The sequence below is a fragment of the Oncorhynchus nerka genome, linkage group LG3 (genome assembly GCF_034236695.1).
Source record: "Oncorhynchus nerka isolate Pitt River linkage group LG3, Oner_Uvic_2.0, whole genome shotgun sequence".
NCBI classification, from domain to species: domain Eukaryota; kingdom Metazoa; phylum Chordata; class Actinopteri; order Salmoniformes; family Salmonidae; genus Oncorhynchus; species Oncorhynchus nerka.
In genome coordinates this window covers 30,626,969-30,650,938 of record NC_088398.1, presented here as the reverse complement: position 1 = coordinate 30,650,938, position 23,970 = coordinate 30,626,969, and the positions used below count along the sequence as shown (strand labels likewise).

The window sequence follows — 23,970 nt, the reverse complement described above, 5'->3', positions numbered from 1 at the left end:
GTGGTGGTATGGCCAGGAGGCAGAAAAACACTATGCGAACTTTAGTGGCAATTAATCAATAAAATGAAATCAAGTGTCATATTAGAGCATGCTCGACCAGTCATAATGAATAACCATAGGCTATTTTACATGTAGTTATCCTATTTGGAATTGTCTGTCCCTATTTCTGACTTTGTACATGGGAAGCAAGGGGAGTGGGTGATCTAAAGAGGGGGACGGGCTTATCGGGGGTAGAAATTGAAGATCGAGGGCGAAAGAGCAGAGCTGTTCCGTGTTTTCTGCAGAAGGCGAGAGTCCATTGTAGTCTATTACTCGTCGAGAGGGACATGTTCAGGTTATTCTTATAACAAACACCCCAAATGTACTGTTTTGATTACAAGTGACATCTAATCCTTACAAGAGCGAGCACCACCTATAGGAGATCGAAAGTGTATTTTTTCCCCCCATGGCTCGGTAAACGGATGCAACAATATGCGGATGGTTTTTACATCATCTGGTACAAAATCTCTGTTCACAGGCGGCATCTTAAAAAGGATAGATAGACAGGAGGTGCCAAACGTCGAGTCACTGGAGAATGAAAACCTACATTGAAAGATCACGTTCATCTTTGGCCATCGACACATGTTAAATGGATACAGAATGGGTAAATAATGACGCTTATTGTTTTCAGTCATTCGATCATTTATATGGGTATGACAATAGCGGTCCTCTATAGCACCTTTTCAAAATAGAAATGTAGCCAAACGATTTAACACTGAAATCACAGGCAACAAACTCATCAATATGTGTAATGAGGGCAATAAATATGATATCCTTGTACTTTAGGCTGGAAAACCGCGTTGCTTAATAATAGGGCAAAAAGACTGTTAAGTATTTTAAATGGATAGCCACGATGGTGTCATTTTGGACATCCATTTTACAAGTTCTATCTTTTTTCTCTCTTTGATAGAGCGCAACATGTAGCCTATTTCCTGTGTGCGCTGTAAAATCAGAAGTCACGCATAGTTCTCCGGGGATATTCTTAACTGAGGACAGAGGCGCAGTTTTCTCAAGATAAATATTGGTAGGGAACGACAGACATTACTCTCAGTATCAGTCTGTCAACTGCAAAGAAAAAACGAACCTAGGCCTCTTTTGCACAACTTGCACAGGCTGTCCATATTTCCCAGTAACTTTCTTAAAAATCCCTTTTTTTCCCAACGTGGATTGCTAGTCAGGTGACATCTCAGGTGGGGGGGGCACAATTCATGATCAAATGGCATCCCATATTCTTCACTTCTTTTGAGTTTTCACCATGGAAACCCCATGTGAACAATGGTGATGACCTTGATACAATGAATATAAAAGAGAAGGGTGTCAATGTAAACAAAGTTTTGCATTCGAAAAGAAACAAAGCTACATTATCGCCCTCACTTTATTCTTTGTGAGTTTTCCATGGGCTCACTTAAGGAAAATTAACATGGTCCAGGAGACCCTTCAAATCTCCTTTTGTCTTAAGTCTACATTTGGAGGACATTGGATTGGTGAATCAACTGACAGAATCAACTGACACTGTCAGAGACGTGTACCTAACGAATATGTGAGGAAAGCTATTCCAAAGTGCAGGGCCTGACAATCAAGACACTACGTGTGATTTAAAGGACATTTGTGACACCTCAGGGTAAAGGGTTCAGTTTACACACAGGAGAATAAAAGGGAACCTGATGAGAGAGCACGATGTAGGCCTGCGTTTGAACCTTACAACAGTACCTTGAGGAATTTTACACCTGCAGAACTACAAACAGATTCACACTTTTTTTCACGACGAGGTCACAGGAAGAATACAAAACTTAGTCAGTATTCACGATGCCTCGCAACCGGGCCTTCTCAGAGCCGGAGTACTCAGCAGAGTATTCGGCGGACTGCTCTGTGACCCTACCATCGGACCCGGGCCAGGCCGTGGGGCGCACGCACGAGGTAACGGTTCGCAGCCAAGGGTGCTGCCTCTGCCTACCACGCTTCATGCGTCTCACCTTTGCACCCGAGTCTCTGGAGAACCTCTATCAGACCTATTTCCGCCGGCAGCGACACGAAACCCTGCTGGTTCTGGTTGTGTTTGCTGCCCTGTTTGACAGCTACATCATTGTCATGTGCGCTGTGGTCTACACGGGTGAAAAGCTGGCCTCTGTGGTGGTGGCATCAGTGGGCCTGGCATCAGACATCCTACTCTATGTGTTGTGCTGCTACGGCCTGCTACCCGACCGCATCTCACGACGTGTGGTGCCCTACGCCCTGTGGGTGCTCATAGCGGCCCAGATCTTCTGCTACCTGGGCCTGAACTATGCCCGCTTCCACCAGGCCAGTGACACAGTGGGCTGGCAGGCCTTCTTTAGCTTCTCCTTCTTCCTGACACTGCCCTTGCGGCTCACGCCCATTGTGCTGATCACATCCGTGTCATGCGGGGTCCACACCCTGGTGCTGGGGGTCACCATTGCACAGCAGCAGCAGGAGGATATCCAGGGGGCTGCCCTCGGGAGACAGGTGAGAGTGGGGATGGGGCTGAGGACACACCTTGGGTGGGGGATGAGTTGCAGTGGGAGTGGGTGAGGGGTGATGGGGATTGAAGTTGCAGGTGGAGGGTGAGAGTGGTTCAGAAAACACCTGGGGTGGGTGGACGCGAGTTGGAGGCAGGTGGGGGTGGGGTGGGGGGGGGGGTAGATAGTAGGGGTGAACAGATCTTGTGAAGTAGCTCATAAAATAAAATATCTAGGAACAGTGCAACATGCCATACTTGCAACACAAGGAACAATGAGCAATTACTAGGCTATATACAGTAGATTTAATAAGAGGCTGATATAGTTCAAATGACAGTGCAGGTAAGTCATGCTAGCTTTCCTGATCACATCAAATGGTGTGTTGAAATAATTTTATCATGCAGAAGATTAGCCTCCAGTCTATGTACTATTTATGTCACGTTATGCCCCGTAATTGTCTTATAGCATCTACAATGAATAGGCATTACTGGTGAGTCTACAAACAGGCTGAATGTATCAAATGTTTCAGTGACAGAGCAGAGGCTGAGAATAGACTGAGGCTTGAGTGTCTCCTAACAATTAAAAGAGTCTGAGGTAGAATTATCAATGGCAAAAAAAGCCTCTGGTTTCGTCATTTGTCGATACTGTTCTCAAAAGGTCCACAGTTTTTGGTTCTCAGTATGCTCATGTCTTCTTTAATCATAATCTCACAGTAATCCAATGAGAGGCAGGCAGACCAATAAAAGGCCAACCCCCCTATCGGAGCTTCAGTCTCGGCGAATCCAAATGTTATTCAATGACAAAACAGTGCAGTATCCAAACTTTGTTTGAAATGTAACTCATCAGCAGCCACCTCACTGCAACCTCTACGAGTTTGGTAATAGTTTAGAGTGCTGGTTTCTTTTTGCCTGTCTGCCACATTCATGAATGCAGAAAGTCCGTAAGATACCACTAGCCTAGATCGTGATAAGTCTACACAAGGGTCCTCCCCACAGGGTTCAGAGTGTGCATGCGTCCGTATGTCAAATCAAATTTGTATTTGTCACATGCTTCATAAACAACAGGTGTAGACTAACAGTTAAAGGCTTACTGTGCGTGCCTGTTTGTGTGTTTATTTTATTTTATAGTGCATGTGTTGTGTGTGTGTGTCTAATGACTCTGTTGCGTTCTCCAGCTGCTGGCCAACATAGTGATCTATGTGTGTGCGATCACTGTGGGCGTCATGTCCTACTACATGGCAGACCGGAAACACCGCAAGGCCTTCTTGGAAGCACGGCAGTCCCTGGAGGTCAAACTCAATCTGGAGGAACAGAGCCAGCAACAGGTGAGACTGACAGACTGAGACAGGGAGGAAGTGTTGGCAAAAACATATGGCGGGAGGATAGAGGGGCATATACAACATATTCAGAGAGAGAAAAGTGAGAGGTTAGTAGGTTTGAGTGGTAGGTTAGAGAATGGGGGGGGGGGGGGCAATAAGGAGTGTGTGGCAGTGCCAGAGTAGTGCCCTGGTTTGAATGTATGTGATTCTGATTCAGACCAGTTGTCTTTATGTTGAAGCCAAATTGAATTTAAACACAATTCTTAGTATCTACAGTTCAATTTGATCTACTGTTACACTACACTAAGCTAGTTAAATGTGTTAGCGTGTGTGTGTGTGTGTGTACATGTACACTTTGTCTGTTTGAGTTAGCGCTGTGTCAGCAGTCATTTCCCCTCCCTCCCCCTGTCTCACAGCTGTGGCCATTGGGCATTCTTGATTGCTACTATTTATGGACCAGAGGGTCACTGCTATAGAGAGCTGAGAGGAAAGGGGGTGATTATGGAGGAAAGGAAGGAAGGTGGGAGGAAAGGAGGGGGCAAAGGTGTGTGTGTGTGTGTGAGAGAGAGAGAGAGAGAAGGGCTGATAAGACCACGAGAGGAGAAACTCCCAGAATACTAATGGAGAAGCATGGGCTGCTGGGAGACAAGGACCGCCAGCCAATCAAGGAGCATCCGGTGGCTGCAGGCTACCATGGCGACCTGCCTCCTGAGACGATGTCCGCAGTAATCACTCTGCTGACTCTCTTGCCCATTTTTTTGTCTCTCTCGGTCAGGTTTTGATAAGAACGTAGAAAAACCCTGCCACGTTATTTGTTTTCCTCCCTCCGTGTGTGTGTGTGAACTCAAGGCTTTTGTTTGCCTGATGCGTTTGTGTTTTCCAATGTTTATGTTTCTAGTCTTGGATCATGAAGGGTGGAATCTGTTCAGATGGACTTATGATGATGAGTGATAGTTATAGGCCAATCAGATTTGTGTACAGGTACAAGTGCTTTTAACAGAGAGAAAAGTTATAGGCCTGTATTTTGGCTGACCATTGTACCATGTCTATGTACTGTGTAATATGTGATTATATATCATGTTTGTATGTTGGATGTTTATTATTTTATCAGCGAGTCATACTGCGATCAAGGTCTCTTTTACAGATGAGCCTTAAATGACAGAAAATACACGCATCAAAATGCAAGCAGAAAGAAAAACATGGTAAAAAAACCAATACATTCATCAGTAATAAGCCTTTGTAAGGTAAAACATCAATCAACATTCTGAATTCCCCTAGAGACACCCAAATATCAAATCTAAGAACATTTTGAAGATTATTCCACAGATAAAGTGCAAGGAAACTAAAAGCTGATTTACCTAACTCGGTAGCAACCAAAGGAATTTCCTGAGCTAGTCATCCCTGAGACCGGGTGTGGTAACTCGCATGTCTAGTAAAGAAGTTAGGTACAGTCTGACTTTTTGTAAAAGGGCTTTCTAAATAAAAACATAGCAACGTATCAACCAACCTCAATCGACGGGACAGTAGTGGAGAGGGTAGTAAGTTGTAAGTTCCTCGGCGTACACATCACGGGCAAACTGAATTAGTCCACCCACACAGACAGCGTGGTGAAGAAGGCGCAGCTAGTATCACTAGCCACTTTAAACAATGCCACTTTTATATGTTTACAATTATATGTCTACATTACTCATCTCATATGTATATACTGTACTCGATACCATCTACTGCATCTTGCCTATGCCGTTCTGTACCATCACTCATTCATATATCTTTATGTACATATTCTTCATCCCATTACACTTGTAGGTAAGGTAGTTGTTGTGAAATTGTTAGGTTCGATTACTCGTTGGTTATTACTGCATTGTCGGAACTAGAAGCACAAGGATTTCACTACACTCGCATTAACATCTGCTAACCATGTGTATGTGACAAATCAAATTTGATTTGATACGTGACTTCAGAGGTCCAACCAACTGTCTGTCGGACCCCAAGAAGACTAGCTGTCGCTAATGGGGATACTAATAAATCTAATGAATGCATTGATGAGTACAAATATTTTAGCCTGTAATAAAGCGCAGTGCGCTATGATAAACCGCATCTAACAGCTTTATTGAAGTGGCAGCTGACTTCACATAGATGATGTCACCATAGTCTAGGACCGATAGGAACGTCGACTGAATAATCTGCGTTCCACTATTTAGCGAGAGGCAGGACCCATTTCCATAGAAGGAGCCCATTTTTATTCTCAGCTTCTTAAGTCATCAATATGCTTTTTTAAAAGGCAGCTTCAAATCTATCCAGATATTTGAAAGCAGGGACCCAATCAATATGGACACCATCCAAATGACATGCTAAAATCAGAGTTATTTTGTTGTGCTCTGGAGAACAACATATACTTGCTTTTACCTGAATGCAATACTAATTCCAGGTCAATAAAGTATTTCTGTAATACAATGAAGGCAGACTGTAGTTCAGACAGAGCCTGGTCAACCGTGGGGGCAATAGCATGAACAACAGTATCATCGGCATATGGGTGCAGGTTTTTTTAAGAGGTCGATATTGTTAATGTAAAAAGCACAGGACCAGAATCGACCCCTGTAGGACAGCTTTCGTAATATCCAGGAAACCTGATTTGACACCATCAGTAGATATACACATTGAGATTTATCTGTCAAGTAATTTTTAAACCAGTTACATGCAATCTGGTCTAGGTCAATTGAGGAAAGCATCTGAATTAGCCATGAGTGATCAAAAGTATCGAAAGCCTTTGACAGGTCAATGAAGAGGGCAGCACAATGTTGCCTTTTATCCATACAGTTAACCACATCATTTATAACTTAAGGATGCAGCAGAGATTAGTGCTATGACCTGGTCTAGAACCCAGCTGATGTACATTTAGAATACATTTCAAAGACAAGAAAGCTCTTAGCTGAGAATGAATCAAGGATTCTAATATTTTTAGCTAGGCAAGAAAGTTTAGAAATAGGGTGATTTTGAATTATTTAGATCACAAGGGTCCGCACGTTTGTGAAGGGGGGAGTACATGGGCCGCCTTCCAAACCTTGGGGATAGTACCAGATAATAATAATCATCATCATAATCATCAGGTAAAAAATATGGGTTAATGATTCAGTAATCAGGGGGGCAGAGAGCTGCAGCAACAATGGATCAAGCATATCAGCCCCAGTGGATTTTTTTTACCAGTCTTAAGCAAGGCACATCACATATAGTAAATTGTTGAAATAAAAACAAAGATTCACGAGAAGTTGATTGATTAACCATCAAGTCAGCTAGAGGCTGGCAGAGGAAGAGCAGATGATTGACATACCAAGGTCAATTAAACAACCATTTCTCGCAAATAAATAGCCTGCCAAGATAAAATTATGATTAAAAGCATCACTTATCCCATTCTTCTCAGGTATGATGCCAGAGTCAGATAGAACTTGCTTAGGAAGGGAAGAGGAATTTGTACGCTTCAGTGAATTTACTGTTTTCCAAAAATTTGAAGGATCACCAGCTGTCGGATATAGAGCTTAAAAGGTAGCTTGATTTAGCGTTCTTAATCGAGATAGTACATCTGTTTTGCAAGTTTACATACACTCAATTAGTATTTGGTAGCATTGCCTTTAAATTGTTTAACTTGGGTCAAATGTTTCAGGTAGCCTTCCACAAGCTTCCCAAAATAAGTTGGGTGAATTTTGGACCACTTCCTGACTGATGTCTTGTGATGTTGCTTCAATATATCCGCATCATTTTCATCCCTCATGATGCCATCTATTTTGTGAAGTGCATCAGTCCCCCCTGCAGCAAAGCAACCCCACAACATGGCGCTGCCACCCCCGCGCTTCACGGTTGGGATGGTGTTCTTCAGCTTGCAAGTCTCCCCCTATTTCCTCCAAACATAACAATGGTCATTATGGCCAAACAATTCTATTTTTGTTTCATCAGATCAGATTACATTTTCCCAAATAGTACGATCTTTGTATCAATGTGCAGTTGCAAACCGTAGTCTGGCTTTTTTATGTGTCACGTTCGTTGAAAGGAATGGACCAAGGTGCATCGTGGTAGGCGTACATTTTCCTTTATTAAATGAACACCGAACAAAAATACCAAACGAAACCTGAAGCGAAATAATAGTGCTGACATGCAACTATCCATAGACAAGATCCCACGAATAACAATGGGGAAATGGCTACCTAAATATGATCCCCAATCAGAGACAACGATAAACAGCTGCCTCTGATTGGGAACCATATCAGGCCACCATAGAAATACAATTCACCTAGATGACCCACCCATGTCACTATCACGCCCCAACCAACACAGAGAATAAACAGCTTACTATGGTCAGGGCGTGACATTATGGCGGTTTTGGAGTAGTGGCTTCTTTGCTGAGCGTCCTTTCAGGTTATGTCGATATAGGACTCGTTTTACTGTGGATTTAGAGACTTTTGTACCTGTTTCTTCCAGCATCTTCACAGGGTCCTTTGCTGTTGTTCTGGGATTGATTAGCACTTTTTGCACCAAAGTGCATTCATCTCTAGGAGACAGAACTCCTTCCTGAGCTGTATGACGGCTGTGTGGTCCCATGGTGTTTATACTTGTGTACTATTGTTTGTACAAATGAATGTGGTACCTTCAGGCGTTTGGAAATTGCTCCCAATGATGAACCAGACTTGTGGAGGTCTACAATGGTTTTTCTGAGGTCTTGGCTGATTTTTTTGGGGGATTTTCCCATCATGTCAAGAAAAAAGGCACAGAGTTTGAAGGTAGGCCTTGAAATACATCCACAGGTACACCTCCAATTGACTCAAATGATATCAATTAGCTTATCAGAAACTTCTAACGCCATGACATAATTTTCTGGAATTTTCCAAGCTGTTTTAAGGCACAGTCAACTTAGTGAATGACATTCACTTTTGATCCACTGGGATTGTGATACAGTGAATTATAAGTGAAATAACCTGTCTGTAAACAATTGTTGGAATAATTACTTGTGTCATGCACACAGTAGATGTCCTAACCGACTTGCCAAAACTATAGTTTGTTAACAAAAAAATTGTGGAGTGGTTGAAAAACAAGTTTTAATGACTCCAACCAAGTGTATGTAAACTTCCGACTTCAACTGTATATACTGTATACTTCATCCTTCACTATCTAAAACAGAGTGATGGCACCTACTAAAAAGAGGAGTATCTCATCAGCTTTATATAGGCTGGGCCTACTATATTTATTTATGTCTCAACTTTCTTAATATTACGCACATTGCTTATATTTACAACAGGAATATAGCCTACCTGGCTGGCATGAAAATAAACAACAGGGTAAAGCATCCTCCATTCGCTATTTAAGTGCATAGATGACATGTAATTTTTACTGCTGCCCCTGTTTTGAAACGGGTGCATGATAATGGTCCATTCTAAATCAAAACAAAATTCACACATATATATTATTTAGTACATGTAAAGACAAGATTAAATCAAGAATAGTCTGATGGGTGACAATATTAGCTTATCACTTGTGAATGATGTATTATCATTTCTGAATGATGCCCAGCATAAGAAACAAAGCCTTTTTTTTAAGACCTTTTGAAATCATAGTCGCACACCTCATGTAGCCTAACCCATGGGTCTATATGTTTTAATAATGTTTGTATCGCTAAAGTGGCCAAATAACTTCTTAAAATGAAGCACATTAATCCGCTTTACAAGGGCTGTAGAGCCTAACTGGCATACATAAGCAGCATGTGAGTTTCAAGTTTGGGAAAGATAATATTCACCATAAAAATGTATCTTATAATAAAAGCATTATATGCAAAATTGCATTTGTGGTCACTTTTGATAATGGTGTTTTCCGCTAATGGAACGTTCACACTTGTAGCCTACTAACATGTGCGCATTGCTGCACTTATAATGTGAAGAAATATTCGAATAGTTTATCAGCATTTTAAGCTAAACGTTCTGATCGGTTCTAATCTCATTGCTTCGACTTTTGTACTATGGGGGATAGTAGATTGACATAGGCTAGTGCTTTTGCTGTTCGTTGTGCCTACTCATCTTGTTGGCTAACTAAAAGTAAATGTGGACAGTTCTTACAATATCTTCAATTGGCACCTCGAAATTGGATAAGGATGTGTGCAGTTGTATCCCCGACGTGTCTGTCTTCACTTGTAGCCTGTGAGAAAGACCGATCATGTGATAGAGCGCGCAGCACTCAAGGAGAAGCGCACAATGGCCACTGTCCGCAAAAGGCATGGATTTTTTAGGGTGCATTACAGCCACACAAAGTGGATGGCGCCGTGAAATTCTGGGCATTATCTAGTGCTTGTCAAATTGTGAATGAGTGACTGATGTAGTGTGTACAGCCTGCGCAAAAAACAAAGCAGGGCTCATGCTTTTCAAGCAACCTTTTTCAAATAATTTTTAGAGTCGCATCATGCAGCCTTACAATGTATTAACAATCAAAACATATAGCCCAACGTTTGTAGAACAACTACAGTTACAATAATAACTCAAAATTAAACATATAGGAATACCTAATTTCTTTGTTAAAACCTCTTAAGGATCCACCCCTTTTTTTTAAATTTCACCTAAAATGACATACTCAAATCTCACTGCCTGTAGCTCAGGACCTGAAGCAAGGATATGCATATTCTTGATACCATTTGAAAGGGAACACTGGGAGAATATAAAACATTATATCTGGTAAAAGATAATACAAAGAAAAAAAACATGACCTTTTTTTTGTATTTTTTTTGTACCATCTTTGAAATGCAAGACAAAGGCTATAATGTATTATTCCAGCCATGGACTTCTAAGCAAATCTTGTCTGCTAAATGAACTAGTGTAGCCCACAGCCATTTGGCATAGCCAAATCATGACCTAACATAAGGACAACTCAGAGTATGCTATTCTGTTCTTCTGAAATTGACTACATTTTCTTTATATTATGCTTCTGTCTAAAATAGATCATGGATTTATTGTGACGGTGTAGGCTATATTACATGGATTTATTAAGCTTTTTTAAATGTAGATGTTCCAAAGGTCTGCATCAGTGGCTTGTAGGCTATATGTGTAAGCCAGGAGATGCTAAATGTGTTTGTTAATTGGCGGTCAATTACCCTGAAACTGACAGTTATTTGCTTGACAATCAGCGGCTGGTGAAATTTCGGGACCGCCACATCCCTAGTCTCTCCAGAGATGTTCGATCGGGTTCAAGATCGGGCTCTGGCAGGGCCACTCAAGGACATTCAGAGACTTGTCCTTAAGCCACTCCTGCATTGTCTTGGCTGTGTGCTTAGGGTCGTTGTCCTGTTGGAAGTGAACCTTCACCCTAGTCTGAGGTCCTGACTGCTCTGGAGCAGCTTTTCATCAAGGATCTCTCTGTACTTTGCTCCATTCATCTTTCTCTTAATCCTAACTTGTCTCCCAGTCCCTGACGCTTTTAAACATCCCCACAGCATGATGCTGCCACCACCATGCTTGGTTTGGTGGTGCCAGGTTTCCTCCAGACGTGACGATTGGTGGCAGCACCAAATAGTTCAATCTTGGTTTTAATCAGACCAGATAATCTTGTTTCTCATGGTCTGAGAGTCTTTTAGCTGCCTTTTGGCAAACTCCCAAGTGGGCTGTCATGTGCCTTTTACTGAGGAGTGGCTTCTGTCTGGCCACTCTACCATAAAGGCCTGATTGGTGGAGTGCTGCAGAGATGGTTGTCCTTCTGGAAGGTTCTCACATCACCATAGAGGAGCTCTGTCAGAGTGACAATCGGGTTCTTGGTTACCTCTCTGACCAAGGCTCTTCTCCCCTGATTGTTCAGTTTGGCTGGGGGGCCAGCTCAAGGAGGTCTTGGTGGTTCCAAACCTCTTACATTTAAGAATGATGGAGGTCACTGTGTTCTTGGGGACAGTCAATGCTGCAGAAATGTTTTGGTACTCTTCCCCAGACCTGTGCTTCGAGACAATCCTGTCTCCAAATGCAGTCAGTCATCCATGTTTATTTCGTTACGGTATTTATTTTTCCAAGATCTATTGGTTGAAGGTTGATCAAAGTAGATATAATTGGAAGTGAATGCTTTGGGATGGCAACGGACAGCTTCCTTTGCTACAGAAGGTGGTTTAATTAGGTCACTGAATCTTTTTTATTGATTCTGATTGAGCATTGATTGATTCTGCTGCCAATCACACATGTAAGTGCCTTTATTGTAAGCCGTGCGTGCGTCTATTGAGGCTCTTTGGAGTCTCCTCATATCCACTGAAACCTCACCACTCTCCCTGTCCTCCACAGGAGCGTCTCTTGCTGTCCATCCTGCCCAAGCATATAGCAGACGAGATGTTGCAGGACATGAAGAAGAAAGAAGCCAGTCAGACTGGACAGAAAGAGATGCAGCAGTTCAACACCATGTACATGTATCGCCACGAAAACGTCAGGTACGACACAGTGGCCAGACTCTCTGTGCAATCTATAGACCTATGGCTAGGAGAGCATAACTTATAGAGTACACTGTGTTCTATAATAAAGAGGCAGGATATCTAATAGGATGACGTGATGACAGCATGTATCCCCTTTCTCCTGCAGTATTTTGTTTGCAGACATTGTGGGATTCACTCAGCTGTCATCATCATGCAGTGCCCATGAGCTGGTCAAGCTCCTCAATGAACTGTTTGCCCGCTTTGACAAGCTGGCTGCCGTGAGTCACACACACACACCCACAGACAAATATATTACTTACTGACAAAAAAATTTATATTGGTGGATTTATTTATAGATTAAAGTAAATGTACATGAGTAGTCACATCATTTCACGTGTGTGTGTGTGTGTGTGTGTGTGTGTGTGTGTGTAGAAATACCACCAGTTGAGAATAAAGATCCTGGGCGACTGTTACTACTGCATCTGTGGCCTGCCAGACTACAGAGAGGACCACGCTGCCTGCTCCATCATGATGGGCCTGGCCATGGTGGAGGCCATTTCGTGAGTACCACCCAATGGCAATGTGGACTGTAGAAACTGTAGAGTGGTTTGTGGTATAGGGCTGCATGTCAAAGGACATCCTATTCACTCACTTAGGGTCAAAGATAGTATACTACTGTAGAACCTATTACTTTCATGTGCTAAAAACTTGTCTGACATCTGCAGTATCTGGATAAATGGTGAGAAAATAATACGCAATTTAATATTTTCTACCAAGGTTTGATGAGCTTTTAAGTCCAAACCTTTCAGTTTTCCGAATGACCTCCGTTTCAGACGTGTTCACATCTCAGAGGTCCTTCTGTACTTGTGGTGAATAGGGTGTCATTTAAGATTTGCACATAGAGTAGGAATAATGTGATGTGCTGGAGGCAAAACGAATGGTAGGGGAAAGACTGGCTAGGGTGGTTCTTCTTGGCTCTGTGTCATGGTGACTGTGTTGTCCTGTAGGTATGTTCGTGAGAAGACCGGGACAGATGTGGACATGCGTGTGGGGGTACACACTGGCACTGTCCTGGGGGGCGTCCTGGGACAGAAGCGGTGGCAGTATGACGTCTGGTCCACTGACGTCACCGTGGCCAATAAGATGGAGGCGGGAGGAATACCGGGGTAAGAAGGAACTGGTTTAAACCCCTCTAAGTTATTACATTTCCCTAACTCTATTTACAGATATTTACTACAACTTTAGATGATGCGCAGGCAAGATTGACCTGCCTCATGCACTCATATTTGTCAAATGTGTTTGTGCCCAATACAAACACTTTATACCTATTGCTAGCAATAAGTCATGAATTATGAAGTCTGTAAGGAAATGTTGATGTACTGAATATCAATTAAGCGGGTGACAGCAGGAATTATTCAAAGTTTGCAATAGGGAGGGCATAGGGTCAGCCCCCACCCGTTCTGCCATTGATAGACCAGGCTCTCTGACCTCTAGCCTATAACCCCTGACCTTTGCGGCAGGCGTGTGCACATCTCCCAGGCCACCATGGAGTGTCTGCACGGGGAGTTTGATATGGAGCCGGGGAACGGGGGCGACCGCTGTGAGTACCTGAAGGAGAGGGGCATCGACTCCTACCTGGTGGTGGTGCCCAAGGGCCCCCTGGGAAAGAACAGCATCAACGGGGTGGTGAGTATTGCCTCAGCACCTAGTTTTATTCAACCTTTATTCTTACAGGTTCGTCTTACTGAGATAAAACCTCGGTAAAACTTTATTTTACAACCAGGTAGTACTTACTAAGAAATAACTTTTGTCTTTAACTTTGATACCAGTCTCCAATTTTGTTGAATTCTTTGAGGTAATTTACCAGCGTAGTTTCCTAGTTAATACCATGAAAATACCAAGTAAGTAACAGTTTACAACAGGCTGTAAAAGAAAGCGTAACAAAATGTCAATATATGTTTTTCTCCAGATTCCTCCTGTCAACACACCACAGTCACTGTAACACACCTCGCATTCTTTCTCTTCTCTCCATTCCTCTCTCCTCCTTCCTGTCTCTTCGTTTCCTATCAGAAGTTATCTGTGATGTCGTCCAATGGGAACTCTCCATTGTTGATCAACACCACTGAGTGTAATGGGAGTGTCCACACAGCCTGCACCACACCCGACGACCCAGAGGAGCTGGACACACGGGTAACGTATGACCTTTACTGTAACCCCTAACACACAGGATTGCAACTCAATGTGCTACAAGTGCACAGTGTGTGCAGGCCTTTTGTTCCAGGATTAGTACACCTATTCAAATGATTAACTAATCATTGTCTTATATTTAGACCTCGATTTGTTTATTCAGGGGTGTTATAGCGCTGGGCTAGTACAAAAACCTCCAAATGCTTTGGCTGTCTCCAAGACAGGAGTTGCTCCAAAGTGTGCTACCTTCTCTACTTCAAACCAGAATGAAGAGTGGCTCCACCCAGATTCTCCACCCTTCTCATTGAGTGTGCATTTGCACACTCCCCATCATGGATCTAAAAGCATTGAATTGGTGTAAGTATTGGCTGGAGAGAGCTTCGACCATTGTTCAATCCATGAGAGGGAGTGTGCACTTGCACTTTTTAGAAGAAGTGTGGAGAATCGGGGTGCATCCAGTGAGTGGTGTAATGACAGACCAGGAATGCCACCTTCTTGTGACCCCAGGTGGTGAACCCATCATTCCCCAACCCTCGGCGGAGGCTAAGACTGCGGGACCTGGCCGAGAGGGTGATTGATGCCCAAGAGAACGAACAGGAGCTCAACAAACTGCTCAATGAGGCACTGCTGGAGAGAGAGACCGTACAAGCGTGAGTAGACCGAGAGGGAGGGTGTGTGTGGGGTTGCAAAATTCCAGGAACTTTAAATAAATTCCCTGGTTTTCCTGAAATCCTGGTTGGAGGATTCTGGATTTCATGCTTATTCCCTCCTGATTTCGGGAATCCCCCAAACGGGCATTTATTTAAAATTCCCTTAATTTTGCCAGCCTTTGTATATCTATGAATGTGTGTGAGTGAGGGTAGCAGAGGGTGTGTGAGTGAGCCTTGTGCAGCCAGATATGAATCCTCTGTTATGTGAGCAGACAGACTGTGTGAACCCTCCCTCTCTACCCTGTCAGTCTGAAGGGGAAACGCACCAACCGTCTGTCCCTGCGCTTTGTGGACCCTGAGCTGGAGACCCGCTACTCCGTAGAAAAGGAGAAGCAGAGCGGAGCTGCCTTCAGCTGCTCATGTGTAGTGCTCCTGTTCACTGCAGCCATGGAGGTCCTCATAGACCCTCGGTGAGTTCACCTAATCTCTCTCTCTCTCTCTCTCTCTCTCTCTCTCTCTCTCTCTCTCTCTCTCTTATGTTCTGTGTGTTCTTGCGGTTGACAGGATGATAGCAAACTACGTGACCCTAGCTGTGGGAGAGGTCCTGCTGCTCGTCCTAACTGTCTGCTCTCTGGCGGCCATCTTCCCTCGAGTGAGTGCCCCTTCCCCCCGCTCCACTATCACACTTTGCTCGACATCCAACCAGAGAGCAGCTAGCCTTTCAGAGCGAGCAAGAGTTAATCCACAGCCAAATCCGAATTTATCATAGAACATTTGCCACAACATAAGAAATCTGTAGATATGAAGATATTTGTTGTGGTATACTCTTGAGTAAAAAAATAACGTAGTTGTGATAGTGGATCAGCATACCGTAGTTAAATAACTATTTAAATGTGCTAAGCATCTCATGATGCTGTGCATTTGATGTATACAGACACTCCCAATGTTACGTAAGCTGAATGTGGTAAAGAATGTGTATAATCAGCAACCCATACGTTCGTTCTTTTGTCACGCATCAGCACTTTTGATCTAACCTCATGAGCCAGGTCATGGAAAGTCAAATTTATTGACTTCTACAGACAGTTATGTAGCTACCACTATCGACTGCTCCTATCACCCTAACAGCAACCCTCCTCCCCCATCCCCACACTGCCCACAAGGGTTTTGAACCTGGTGCACGGTGCACTCTATCTGTGCACCGTGTGCAATGCAGACACACAGTCACACACACACGCATACAGTGCATTCGGAAAGTATTCAGACTTTTTCCACATTTTGTTACGTTACAGCCTTATTCTAAAATAGATTAAATAGTTTTCCCCCCCTCATCAGTCTACACATGACACCCTATAATGACAAAGCAAAAACAGATTTGGAGACTTGTCCTGAAGCCACTCCTGCATTGCCTTGGCTGTGTGCTTACGGTCCTTGTCCTGTTGGGGGGGAACTTTCACCCCCAGTCTAATGTCCTGAACACTCTGGAGCAGGTTTTCATCAAGGATCTCTCTCTACTTTGCTCCATTCATCTTTCCCTCGATCCTGACTAGTCTCCCAGTCCCTGCCATTGAAAAACATCCCCACAGCATGATGCTGTCACCACCATGCTTCACCGTAGGGAAGGTGCCAGGTTTCCTCCAGATGTGACGCTTGGCATTCAGGCCAAAGAGTTCAATTTTGGTTTCATCAGACCAGAAAATCTTGCTTCTCATGATCTGAGTCTTTTAGTTACCTTTTAGGAAACTACAAGCGGGCTGTCGTGCCTTTTTACTGATTGGTGGAGTGCTGCAGAGATAATTGTTCTTCTGGAAGAACTTTGGAGCTCTGTCAGAGTGACAATCGGGTTCTTGGTCATCTCCCTGACCGAGACCCTTCTCCCCCGATTGCTCAGTTTGGCCGGGAGGTCAGCTCAAGAAAGAGTCTTGGTGGTTCCAAATTTCTTCCATTTAAGAATGATGGAGTGTGTTCTTGTGGACCTTCAATGCTGCAGACATTTTTTAGTACCCTTCCCCAGATCTGTGCCTCGATACAATCCTGTTTCGAAGCTCTACAGACAATTTCTTCAACCTCACGGCTTGCTTTTTGTTCTGACATGCACTGTCAACTTTAGGACCTTATATAGACAGGTGTTTGCCTTTTAAAAGCATGTCCAATCAATTGAATTAACCACAGGTGGAATTCAATCAAGTTGTAGAAACATATCAAGGATGATCAATGGAAACAGGATGCACCTGAGCTCAATTTTGTATCTCATAGCAAAAGGTCTGAATATTTATGTAAATTAGCTCCTGAGTGACGCAGTGGTCTAAGGCACTGCATCTCAGTCCTAGAGGTGTTCGATCCTGGGCTGTATCACAACCGGCCATGATCGAGAGTCCCATAGGGCGACTCACAATTGGCCCAGCATCGTCTGGCCTAGGGGAGGGTTTGGAGTAGATTGATGAGGAAAAAAATATAATTGTATCAATTTTAGAATAAGGCTGTAAGGTAACAATGTGTAAAAAGGGAAGGGGTCTGAATACTCCCGAATGCACCGTACACACATAAACAAACAGATGAACAACTATTATATCAAGGGTGAAATGCATGTCCATGTCAACATGTCTGAGCCTGTCCCGGTACAATGTCAACCACACGAACACCAGAAATCACACACACTCACACACACACTTTACCCCAGAGCGTATAAGCAAGAGCTTTTAGTGCTACATAATAAATGCTTTTACTTGAGGCTGTATGGGCCAGATTATTGTTCAGCTGCCGTAGAGAACGTACTGTACCCAATGAGATCAGATTTAACCATTGGAGATCTGAGTCCCCTCGCGTGACGGTAGTTCCAATCCAGTGACTATTCTTTATCTATGGAAAATCAATCCCACCTCATCATATAGAGATGTTCATAGAGAAGCCCTCTGGTTGAACTGATGCATGACTCCTAATGGCATGATTGATGGTTCAATGAGGAAAACCAATATGTCTCGTCCTCAGTTTGTCCCAGCTCATCTGAAATGACCGTTGACAGATACAGCACTGGGTAGTCGTATACTGTTCTGCCACTAACATGAAAGTCACTATAGTACAGATGTAGGATCTTAATTTGAACACTCAAGTTTTTTATTTATTTAACTAGTCAGTTAAAAACAAATTCTTATTTACAATGACGGCCTACTGTTGCAGGACAACTTTCCTGCCATGCAGGAAATGTACAACTTGTAGTGTGTTTGAGGTTTAGAAAGGCTTCTGAAGTTTACCACTTTGACATTTCAGACTTGAATTTCCCTTATGAGAAATGTATCAGCCCCTACAAAAATGTCCAGTAGTCATAATCCACATAATTCACACTTCCTGTTGCTGCAGGATTATTTTCCCGCTGTAGCAAACTGGTGCAAATGAATATCCTTCATCTGTACAAACTCACTAGGAGAAATACCCTGACCGCTACTATGGTTTCCGTCTGACGATGCGTTTGAAAACTGAACATGATTACGATGACGATTACAATTGCATTACTTTGTTGGTTATAGCGAGCAAAGACGACCGTCACCATCAATCATAGTTTAAAATGTTTTTAATGTTCCGCTATTGCCCCACATATACCACGGGTGTCGTAAAAGAGTTTTGTAAAACATTACTCAGAACCACATCAATACAACAATGATAGATGGATAGATATTACTGGTAAGTTCACGTGACTGGTTAATGATGTTACTGTTGATGGCCAACATGTTATTTTCCCACCTAGGTTTTCCCTAAGAGGCTGGTGTCTTTCTCCACATGGATTGACCACACCCGCTGGGCACGGAACACATGGGCCATGGCAGCAATCTTCATCCTCACCATGGCCGACATTGTGGACATGGTGAGAAATCGCTAGTCCAGTAGAAGAAATCACAACACTGGCTTTCTGGTGTTGGAATTATGCAGTAGCATGCCAACACACAAGCCTTTCTCATAAAGCTGGGTTTGACTTAAGGGTCAATTTTTGGTATTGACTTGCACGCATACCGTTAAATGTTTTAAATTCATAATAAAGCAACAAGATGGGAGTGAAACCAAGGGGTAAGCTTGGAGGAAGCACTAGAAATCGATCTTGCGTTGACATTTGGCCTCTATCCCCTCTCTGTCCACGCCGTGTAGCTGAGCTGTCCCCGTCCCTCTGGAAACGCCACAATGGCTCCTCCTTCCTCTGTTGTCCAATCCGGGGCAGAGGGCTGTCTGGACAACCCCAAGTACTACAGCTACATCGCCGTGCTGGCACTCATGGCGACCACCATGCTGGTACAGGTCAGCCACATGGTCAAGGTCACACTCATGCTCCTCATCACCATAGCGACGGGCATCGTCAACATCTACAGCTGGAGGGACATATTTGACCGCTACGATATGGCCCGCTTCCAGGACTACAGGTGGATGTGGTTGTGGTGTTATAGGCTGTAGAACAGGTGTGGGTGGTGGTCATCAGTTTATGGATGTGTGGTTATCATTTTGTTTCAATTAGTAAAACTGGAATTGGAATTTCAGTTGACTGAATTTAAATTAAATTGACCGCAACACTTGAGTGTCATGTTTAGTGTGATTATTGTTGTTCTGTAAACAATGTGAGCATGCTTGTGATTTCTGATGATCTCTGTGCTCTGTTTCTTTAGGTCTTACCTGGTTCCCTCCAAATATGCCATGACTATCATGATCTTCATCATGATGATCAGCTTCTACTACTTTTCTCGACATGTAAGTTACCACGGCAGAAGTCGACTAGTTATATACCTTCCAAGTCGTCACCACCTTCTCTATTCTCCACATGTTCTGCTTCTCCTCCTTTCTTGTTGACCTCTCCATCTCTATTTGAACCTCTTTCCTGTCTCCTACCACCATGTCCCTGACTTTAGGTGGAGAAGCTAGCACGTACTCTGTTCTTGTGGAAGATTGAGGTCCATGAGCAGAAGGAGAAGGTGTATGAGATGAGGCGCTGGAACGAGGCGCTGGTCACTAACATGCTGCCAGAGCACGTAGCACGCCACTTCCTGGGCTCCAAGAAAAGGGACGAGGTGAGACAACTTCACTACTGTACATACAGTACCTGGTTCCCCCTTCATGTCATCCAAAAAGTTATACTTTTCAGTCATCTGTCCATAGAACATTCTTCCAAGAGTCTTGATGATCTTCCAGGTATGTTTTGGCAAACTTTAGTCAACTTTTTGGATGACATGGGCCCCATTATGTCTGGCAAAAACCAAGCACTGCATTCCACAGTAAGAACCTCATACCAACGGTCAAGCATGGTGGTGGTAGTGTGATGGTTTGGGGACATATCCAATTTGTTTTGTTATTTGTAAACTCAGGTTTCCTTAATCTAATATTAGGTTTTGGTTGAAGATCTGATAACATTCAGTATAAAGAATATGCAAAAATATAGAAAACCCCAGGGCTCAAAATTGAACATTTTCATTGGTGGCACTGAAAATATATTTTTTAATCGATTGAAATATAGCCTACTGTATGTTGGGCCTTGAAGTATGCTATCTACTTCTGAAGCACATGTTGTGCCCTTGAAACTAATATGGTAACCTGTAAATGCATTTAGGAGTATATGCGACCAAAATTGTCACACTTTATAGCCATGACCGTAGCTACCATGTAGCTACAATGTAAATACGAGGGATGTGACGGTAACGGAATTTTGGATGAAAGTTATTAGTCAGCCAAATAGACATGTTCACTGTTAGAACCGTTCTAATAGCAAAACAATTAGAATACATGTACAAAACATGAGTCTACACTGAGGGTACAAAACATTAGGAACCCCTTCCTAATATTGAGTTGCACCCCCTTTTGCCTCAGAACAGCCTGGACTCTACAAGGTGTCGAAAGTGTTCCACAGATGCTGGCCCAAGTTGACTACAATGCTTCCCACAAGTTGTGTGAAGTAGGCTGGATGTCCTTTGGGTTTTGCACTATTCTTGATTTCACACTGTTGAGTGTGGAAAAACCCAGCAGTGTTGCAGTTCTTGACATACTCAAACCGGTGAGCCTGGCACCTACTACAAATACCCTGTTCAAAGGCACTTGAAATATTTTGTCTTGCCCGTTCACCCTCTGAATGGCACACATACACAATCCATGTCTCAAGGCTTAAAAATCCTTATTTAACCTGTCTCCTACTGGAGACATCAATAATGGATCATAGCTTTCATCTGGATTCACCTGGTCAGTCTGTCATGGAAAGAGCAGGTGTCCCTAATGTTTTGTACACTCAGTGAATATATTTTTTAAGACGCACATTTTCTCCTGTCTTCTGCATGTGCTGCTGCTGCAGGGAGGGGGGTGTTGCCTAGGCAACCGAAACCTCATTTGCTACAACACCTTGCATGTTTCAGCAAGGAGAAACAAAGTTTCATCACGTTGCAGAGTCCATGTTGCAGCAGAAACTGACTCAATTGCGCTAATGGCCGGCCATCCCGTCTTCAGTCAGCTGGTTGATCATATACAGTACCAGTCAAAAGTTTGGATACACCTACTCATTCAAGGGTTTTTCTTTATTTTTAATATTTTCTACATTGTAGAATAATAGTGAAGACATCAAAACTATGAAATAACACATGGAATCATGTAGTAAGCAAAAATGTATATCATTTATATTTGAGATTCGTCAAAGTAGCCAACCATTGCCTTGATGACAGCTTTCACACTCTTGGAATTCTCTCAACCTGCTTCACCTGGAATGCTTTTCCAACAGTCTTGAAGGAGTTCACCCCAAACCATCTCAATTGGGTTGAGGTCGGGTGATTGTGGAAGCCAGGTCATCTGATGCAGCACTCCATCACTCTCCTTCTTGGTCAAATAGCCCTTACACAGCCTGGAGGTGTGTTGGGTCATTGTCCTGTTGAAAAACAAGTGATAGTACCACTAAGCGCAACCCAGATGGGATGACGTACCGCTGCAGAATTCTGGGGTAGCCATGCTGGTTAAGTGTGCCTTGAATTCTAAATAAATCACTGACAGTGTCACCAGAAAAGCAACCCCACACCTCCTCTTCCATGCCTCAAGGTGGGAACCACACATGAGCAGATCATCCGTTCACCTACTCTGCATCTCACAAAGACTCGGCGGCTGGAGTCAGAAATCTAATTTGGAGTCATCAGACCAAAGGACAGATTTGCACCGGTCTAAATGTCCATTTCTTGTGTTTCTTGGCCCAAGCAAATCTCTTTTTATTGTTGTTGTCTTTTAGTAATAGTTTCTTTGCAGCAATTTGAGCATGGAGGCCTGATTCACACAGTCTCCTCTGAACAGTTGATGTTGAGATGTGTCTGTTACATTTATTTGGGCTAGTTTGAGAAACCGATGCCTCAGAAGTCCTCAACTGGCAGCTTCATTAAATAGTACCCGCAAAACACCAGTCTCAACGTCAACAGTAAAGAGATGACTCCGGAATGCTGGCCTTCTAGAGTTCCTCTGTCCAATGTATGTGTTCTTCTGCCCATCTTAATATTTTATTTTTTATTGGCCAGTCTGAGATATGGCTTTTTCTTTGCAACTCTGCCTAGAAGGCCAGCATCCCGGAGTCGCCTCTTCACTGTTGACGCTGTTGACGCTGAGACTGGTGTTTTGCGGGCACTATTTAATGAAGCTGCCAGTTGAGGACTTGTGAGGCGTCTGTTTCTCAAACTAGACACTAATGTACTTGTCCTCTTGCTCAGTTTTGCACCGGGGCCTCCCACTCTTTCGGTTAGAGGCCGTTTGTGCTGTTCTGTGAAGGAAGTAGTACACAGCGTTGTACGAGATCTTCAGTTTTTTTTGCAATTTCTCACATGGAATAGCCTTAATTTCTCAGAACAAGAATAGACTGACGAGTTTCAGAAGAAAGTTATTTGTTTCTGGCCATTTTGAGCCTGTAATCAAATGCTGATGCTCCAGATACTCAACTACTCTAACGAAGGCCAGTTTTATTGCTTCTTTAATCAGGACAACAGTTTGCAGCTGTGCTAACATAATTGCAAAAGGGTTTTCTAATGATAAATTAACCTTTTAAAATGATAAACTTGGATTAGCTAACACAACATGCCATTGGAACACAGGAGTGATGGTTGCTGATAATGGGCCTCTGTATGCCTATGTAGATGATAAAAAATCTGCCGTTTCCAGCTACAATAGTCATTTACAACATTAATAATGTCTACACTGATTTCTGATCAATTTGATGTTATTTTAGTGGACAAAAAGATTGCTTTTCTTTCAAAAACAAGGACATTTCTAAGTGACCCAAACTTTTGAATGGTAGTGTGTATATATATATATATATATATATATATATTTTTTTTTTTTTTTTTACAGATATGACAGTTCTTTAAACAGGTCTTCATCCATAACCATTGTTTATATGGTAATTGTGCCAGCCCTAGTAAATACATACGTTTTAAGGCAGTCAATGTGAAGTGGGACCAATACATGTAAAGTTGAGAAAGAGGTATCAGCCATGGTCACTGTGTGCGGTGATGTTACCATGTTATCACAGTGGTAAGGTTTGTTCAGCTGTTGCAAAGTTTACACCTGGAGTTATGCTCTTGACTTATCTATGTCTGTACATCTGTTAATCTGAAATATATCTATATATATATATATATACCCCTTCCAGGAGCTGTACAGCCAGTCATATGATGAGATTGGGGTGATGTTCGCCTCCATCCCCAACTTCTCGGACTTCTACACAGAGGAGAGCATCAACAATGGGGGGATTGAGTGCCTCAGGTTCCTCAACGAAATCATCTCCGATTTTGACAGTGTAAGAAGCTCATGAATGCATCATTTCCACTTGTGACTTGTAACAGTCATGCAAATGTTGAAACTAGCTTGCTATGACAATGGAAGTACTGTATGTTATTGCTCCCTATTCCCGAG

The 23,970-nt window shown here is 43.0% G+C and overlaps 1 protein-coding gene across 3 annotated transcripts in view; it reads left to right on the top strand.

Moving 5' to 3' along the window:
- The first annotated feature begins 244 nt into the window (after nucleotides 1-244).
- Nucleotides 245-23,970, top strand: part of LOC115106654 (adenylate cyclase type 3-like) — a 28,160-nt gene continuing 4,434 nt past the window's right edge. The window contains exons 1-16 of one of the 3 annotated variants that reach the window (XM_029629604.2): nucleotides 245-2,520; nucleotides 3,688-3,837; nucleotides 12,117-12,259; nucleotides 12,408-12,519; nucleotides 12,674-12,801; nucleotides 13,249-13,407; nucleotides 13,762-13,927; nucleotides 14,315-14,431; nucleotides 14,936-15,078; nucleotides 15,387-15,548; nucleotides 15,643-15,730; nucleotides 18,818-18,934; nucleotides 19,213-19,481; nucleotides 19,722-19,803; nucleotides 19,962-20,120; nucleotides 23,708-23,854. In XM_029629604.2, coding sequence (XP_029485464.1) covers nucleotides 1,846-2,520; nucleotides 3,688-3,837; nucleotides 12,117-12,259; nucleotides 12,408-12,519; nucleotides 12,674-12,801; nucleotides 13,249-13,407; nucleotides 13,762-13,927; nucleotides 14,315-14,431; nucleotides 14,936-15,078; nucleotides 15,387-15,548; nucleotides 15,643-15,730; nucleotides 18,818-18,934; nucleotides 19,213-19,481; nucleotides 19,722-19,803; nucleotides 19,962-20,120; nucleotides 23,708-23,854 — 2,817 coding nt within the window. In that variant the 5' untranslated portion in view covers nucleotides 245-1,845. Of the gene's footprint in view, nucleotides 2,521-3,687; nucleotides 3,838-12,116; nucleotides 12,260-12,407; nucleotides 12,520-12,673; nucleotides 12,802-13,248; nucleotides 13,408-13,761; nucleotides 13,928-14,311; nucleotides 14,432-14,935; nucleotides 15,079-15,386; nucleotides 15,549-15,642; nucleotides 15,731-18,817; nucleotides 18,935-19,212; nucleotides 19,482-19,721; nucleotides 19,804-19,961; nucleotides 20,121-23,707; nucleotides 23,855-23,970 lie in introns of all 3 variants that reach the window. The other 2 variants (XM_029629596.2, XM_029629610.2) reach the window with 2 other exon arrangements.